The sequence below is a fragment of the Pristiophorus japonicus genome, chromosome 6, assembly GCF_044704955.1.
Source record: "Pristiophorus japonicus isolate sPriJap1 chromosome 6, sPriJap1.hap1, whole genome shotgun sequence".
NCBI classification, from domain to species: domain Eukaryota; kingdom Metazoa; phylum Chordata; class Chondrichthyes; family Pristiophoridae; genus Pristiophorus; species Pristiophorus japonicus.
In genome coordinates, this window is record NC_091982.1 from 158,551,437 (window position 1) to 158,557,674 (window position 6,238).

The window sequence follows — 6,238 nt, forward strand, 5'->3', positions numbered from 1 at the left end:
TCAAATCAGGTACAGAAAGAGAAATAAAGAGAGGAAAAGAAAGATTGGATTGAGGGGAAAAAAAAGACAGAAAATGTTCTATATTTTTTTAAATCTCCAACATGAATTAATACCAAAGGAATGAGACTCCACAATTGTAATAGTTCATTTTCAGTTCCCTAGAGGTTGATTGGCAGCAATTAACACTTATCACATTGTTAAAAGGATACTTAGACTTGAAATGTCAAGACTTCTCTTTCTGTGGCGAGTAAATCCATACCTACCGCACCACGACAGGAACTTCACATCATTCAATGCATTTCAATGGGAAGCCAGACAGTGAGATGGCGCATTCTCAAAGCTAACAGCGGAGTGGCACAACTCGGTTTGGATATTCACATTCAACCGCGCATCTGCCCCTCGCCTGAAGCTGCTGTACCATTTATGCATAAATCACGGTGAGCACCATTAGACTCACCGTTACTTTGACGACAATTTTTGGCCCATTATATCACACTCCCCTATGTGTGACACACACTACCTTGTGGGCTATCTCTTGTCCACTAACCACAGTCATCCAGCCGATTATTACAGGGAAGTCTTGCTACAGTTATACAGGGTGTTGGTGAGGCCACACTTGGAATACTGCGTACAGTTTTGGTTTCCATATTCATGAAAGGATATACTTGCTTTGGAGGCAATTCCGAGAAGGTTCACTAGGTTGATTCCGGGGATGAGGGGGTTGACTTATGAGGAAAGGTTGAGTAGGTTGGGCCTCTACTCATTGGAATTCAGAAGAATGAGAGGTGATCTTATCGAAACGTATAAGATTATGAGGGAGCTCGATAAGGTGGATGCAGAGAGGATGTTTCCACTGATGGGGGAGATTAGAACTAGAGGGCATAATCTTCGAATAAGGGGCCGCCCATTTAAAACTGAGATGAGGAGAAATTTCTTCTCTCAGAGGGTTGTAAATCTGTGGAATTCACTGCCTCAGAGAGCTGTGGAAGCTGGGACATTGAATAAATTGAAGACAAAGATAGACAGTTTCTTAACCGATAAGGGAATAAGGGGTTATGGGGAGCAGGCAGGGAAATGGACCTGAGTCCATGATCGGATCAGCCATGATCGTATTAAATGGCGGAGCAGGCTCGAGGGGCCATATGGCCTACTCCTGCTTCTATTTCTTATGTTCTTATGTTCTTGCTTGTCTCGTGGCTGCCCGTTTAATTGCACCTACTGACCGTACGAGCCTGTTTTTGACGATTTATTTCCTTCCTGTTTGTTCTCAGTGTTGATGATGACGACGTTCAGTTTGTGGACTTTGATCGGCATGGACCAATGGCAGTGACGGAAGATCTGAAGAATGGGGTGGAATCTCCTACCAGCAAATCAGTTGCCTGACAGGATCCTCAACCACTCGCTAGAATCCAGCCGTTTGTGCGTAGATGAAGGAAATGCGGCAAAGACATTTCAGTGTTTAATTAGTGTAATTGCTTCAGTTCCTGAGTTTTGAAGAAGCCTGTAAGTTATCTCAGCCCTCCCAGGTCTGGTACAGCACGGGTTAGATTTAAGTTTCTGACCGTTGGGAGAGAGGTCTGTCCACGTTTGTATCCAGGTCAAGCACAAAGCTCTGTGCTGAGCAGGATAGAGTTCCAGCCAGGGAAAGGTGAAGCAATATAACAACAACAACTTTTATTTATATAGCACCTTTAACATAGTGAAACATCCCAAGGCACTTCACAGGAGCATTATAAGACAAAAAATTTGACACCGAGTCATATAAGGAGAAATTAGGGCAGGTGACCAAAAGATGTAAGTTTTAAGAAGCGTCTTCAAGGAGGAAAGAGAGGCGGAGAGATTTCAAGACAGGGAGTTCCAGAGCTTGGGGCCTAGGCAACAGAAGGCATGGTCACCAATGATTGAGCAATTATAATCAGGAATGCTCAAGAGGATACAATTAGAGGAGCGCAGATATCTCGGCGGGGGGGGGGGGGACTGTGGGGTTGAAGGAGATTAGAGATAGGGTGGTCCGAGGCCATGGAGGGATTTGAAAACAAGGATGAGAATTTTGAAATCGAGGCTTTGCTTAACCGGGAGCCAATGTAGGTCAGCGAGCACAGGGGTGATGTGTGTACATGGGCAGCTGAGTTTTGGATCACCTCAAGTTTACATCGGGTAGAATGTGGGAGGCCAGCCAGGATGTAAACTCTGACTGTTCCCTCACAGCCATTTGATTCAGATACTGTCACTTACTAGCTGAATGCTTGTTAAAGATTGTTTAATGTCTGTTTCAGATTCTTTCGGTAGAGATGAGTATAAAATAAAATAGGTCAAATAGTCAGGCTGTTCTGTGCAATGTTTTATTTTTATCATGAAAATGCAAGTTTACAACTTTAAAGGAAAGCACACCGAAAACGACAGGGGCAGGGAACTTTATAAAATGGTTGTGTGCATACATAGGGGCACAATGGTTATATACATAGGGGCACCTCATACTAAAGCAAGGAAGTGATGTTGGCACATTATGTGCAGTTCTGGCCACTCTGTTATCTGAAGGATACCTGAGCCATGGAAAAGGTACAGTGGAGATTGTTATGTCTATAATGTACTTATGAATGATTCCATGAGGCAATGTGTTGTACTCAAACTGTAGTGACCTTGGTCCTTTATTCCAACTCCAGAGTGCTGTACAAGCATGGTGTGCAGCCTTTTATACAGGGCCCTGCCACCAGGGCAGGAAACCCCTGGTCTCCACCAGTTGCACCCTCTAGTGGTGCCACATGTATGTACACAGTGTAATCCTTATTGAGAGTACATCAGTTAAACCAGTCTCCATCTTATGCAATCACACAGTGACTACACATAGAGTACATCCATAGTCTGCATATATATCATCACTCTCCTCCCAAATCCTTTGTGCTAATTACCTTTGCACTATGTGCTCTGGCTTAGCTCTCCCCAGACTTAAGTGCCAATAGCCCTTGCACCTTGGCTGTGCTTTGGCTTGGCTCTCTCCCTGTTAACCCCCGAGTATTTTTGCCACAACGTTGGGTAGTGGTTATCAGATTGGATGGTTCGATGATTCAGTGGAGGTTCCAGTGGGTTCTGGGTGTGATCCATGTGTGTGTCCATGGCTACATACATCCATTTCTCACCCCCCCACCCCCCACAGCAAGATGATGCAGCTGGCCCATTACATTAACATACAGGATCAGACACAGTGAAGTACAAAGAAAGGAAGAAACAAAAAACAGTTTTTTCAGTTTGTATCGTGACCCCTAGGTTCAGTGACTTATATTTGTTACGTTTTATGGTCATGCGCCAGGATTGGGTAGATTGCATTCATGGTTTAGTCATGGTTAGTACTGAAGTAGCAGTACAGGTATGCGAGGACGCTAGTTCCAGAGCAACCGGATGGGGTCCTAGTCGTCTGATGGCGCGCTGCGCCCCCTGCTAGAGGTGTGGGCTTGGTTTGCTCACCTAGTCAGGACTCAGGGCCCTTGCCGTTGCCTAGTGGTGGGCAGAGCCACAGATGTGTGTGGCCTCCCTGTCCTCCTTTGAGGGCTGCAGAGTCTTCTGCTGGCTCTCTCACGGTGTTGGGAACCTGGCTGTTCCAGGTCCCGTTTGGGGAACTCGTTGGTTCTGATCTTTCGCTCCCGGACATGGCCGAAGTAGCGACTGGGTCTGGGGGCTGCGCCGTCTCCACCCGGGTGGTGGGCAACGGTGGCCGGCTGTGTGTATTGGCGCTGTTTTCGTTTCCAGGTCCATGGCGACTGGTGCCATCGGATACCTGCAGCGTGGGATAGAGCTGGGGCAGGGTGTCAGGATCAGTGCCTTCACCCTCCTGAGGTCACTGGCCTATAACTTGTGGGGATACCTGGGGCAGGGCATCAGGATCAGTGCCTTTACCCTCCCGAATTCACTCGCTTGCTGCTCTTGGACACGACGTGTTGGTCCCTCAGCGTTGCACTTCGTGATATTGCCGCAGCCATCTTTTTTTTCAGCCACGTTGCCCCTCGCTGCAGCAGGGACGCCATCTTGCCTCGGTCCTTGAGGTCGACTGCCTTGATCCTTCTTTTCCGCAATTCTGCCACAACCACTGGAAAGGTACTTTTGAATTCGATCTTCCTCCCCAGGAGTCCTGCCACGGGAGCTGGGAAGGTATTTTTAGATTGTTCCGGTCGGATCATTGCCACGCTGTCGTGATGGACGGCCTGTGCCTCAGGTGCTGCGCTAGTCTGTTCTCTGGTGCCTGGCCCAAGCGAAGGTGAGGTTTTGCTCTGCCTCTGAGCATGGGGGACATCAATTGCTGGAGTGAAGAGGTCTTCCCATTTCCACTGGATCTTTCCCATCCACCTTCTTCCAAGTAGCATTGGACCATCACCTGCAACAATCCACAGAGGTAACTTGTGCACCACGCCATTATGGATTACACTTGACTGTGATCAGCTCCTTGGTGTAGGTGTGCAATTTTTCCTTTACTGGAACCAGCTCGGGTCGTTTTTCATTTCATAGCTTCTCGAAGGCATCTTGGCTCATCACTGACTGCCTCGCTCCCGTGTCCACTTCCATGAAGACTGGAACGTTATTTATCTCGACTTTCATCTTCACTGGAGGACAATCGGTGATGCAGGTATACACTCCATACACTTCTTCTTGGGGCTGAGCTGCATCTCTGGCATAATCCTAATACTGATTCAAAGTTGGATTCAAAGTTATCTACCGACTCCTCTGCTAGATGGTGAGTCACATTTCTTTTACACATGCACTGGAGGTGGCCCTTCGTATTACAGACTTTGCATACATACTCAGCAAACTGACACTGGTGAGCCCTATGGTTTCCTATGCATCGCCAGCATGGTGCTACTCGATTAGCACCCCTCGGCGGACTCTGAGTTCTGGAACCCTGAGATCTGTGCTCTCTGCCCTGAGCAGAGCCACGTTCTACAGTCTTGCTTGTGAAAGGCACCATTCTGTGTACAGTACTTGCCGGGTTTGAGTCCACAGGATGAATGATTTGCTTGGTGCTGCAGGTCGAGGTCATGAACGCCTAACTGATGCCGATAGCTTTCTGCAGGTTGACTGTGGTATGGGCAGATAATAGCTTGCGAAGGAAGCCCTTGAGGCCAATTCCTATAACAAAGATGTCTTGCAATGCTTTGTTGAGATGCATGCCAAAATCACACAGTGTCGCAAGTCTCCTGAGGTCGGCAGCATATTTTGTAATCTCCTGGCCTTCAGGTCTGCGGTGAGTTTAGAATCTGTGCCTGACCGTGAGGATGCTCTCTTTTGGTTTAAGTTGGTCACGAATTAGTTCAGTCAGCTCATCGTATGTCTTATCCTTGGCCTTCGTGGGTGCCTACAAGTCCCTGATGAGGCGCTAGACCTTGGGCCCACAACTGGTCATCAGTATAGCCTTGCGCTTCTCCGCCAATGTGTCCATTTCCCCTGCAGGTCGTTTGCCACCAAATATTGCTCGAGCCTTTTCGTGAAGGCATCCAAATCATCACCCTCTACAAAGTCTTTTAGCATGCCAAAGGTAGCCATGATCACGTGAAAGTTCTTATTCTCGTTGCCAGTTGTTATGTCTATAATGTACTTATGAATGACTCCACAAGGCAATGTGTTGTACTCAAACTGTAGTGACCTTTGTCCTTTATTCCAAACCCCAGAGTGCTGTACAAGCATGGTGTGCAGCCTGTTATACAGGGTCCTGCCACCAGGGCACAAAACCCCTGGTCTCCACCAGTTGCACCCTCTAGTGGTGCCAGCATGTATGTACACAGTGTAAACCTTATTGAGAATACTTCAGGTAAACAAGTCTCCATCTTATGCAATCAACAGTGACTACACATAGAGTACATCCATAGTCTGCATATACAACAGAGATTAATTAGAATGATACCAGGAATGAGAGGGTATAGTTACCAAAAAAGACTCGAGAAATTCAGATTGTTTTCACTGAGAAGATTTGGCGGGGAGATAATCGAACGTTTCAAAATTCTGAATGGTTTCAAGAAGGTGATTAGAAAGACGAGGTATGTTTCAAGGGCAACTGAACAGACAAAATGCTTATTTGATGGAAGCGATTGTTACTTTTTAAAATGTCTGTATTTAACTTTCCAAATCAAGTGCCAGCATCCCTCCGGTAAGGATAGCCGGGTCATTTTCTGGTTGGCAGGCTGTAACTGGTGGGGTGCAGCAAGGATCAGTGCTGGGGCCTCAGCTATTCACAATCTATATTAATGACTTAGAT

At 46.9% G+C, this 6,238-nt stretch overlaps 1 protein-coding gene across 1 annotated transcript in view; it reads left to right on the forward strand.

Annotated features, from left to right (window-relative positions):
* The window catches only part of LOC139266210 (S-arrestin-like), an 87,940-nt gene extending 85,660 nt beyond the window's left edge, over nucleotides 1-2,280 (forward strand). Inside the window, exon 20 of the mRNA XM_070884040.1 lies at nucleotides 1,272-2,280. Within this exon, the coding sequence (XP_070740141.1) occupies nucleotides 1,272-1,330 (59 nt within the window). The 3' untranslated portion in view covers nucleotides 1,331-2,280. The remainder of the gene's footprint in view (nucleotides 1-1,271) is intronic.
* The last annotated feature ends 3,958 nt before the right edge of the window (nucleotides 2,281-6,238 follow it).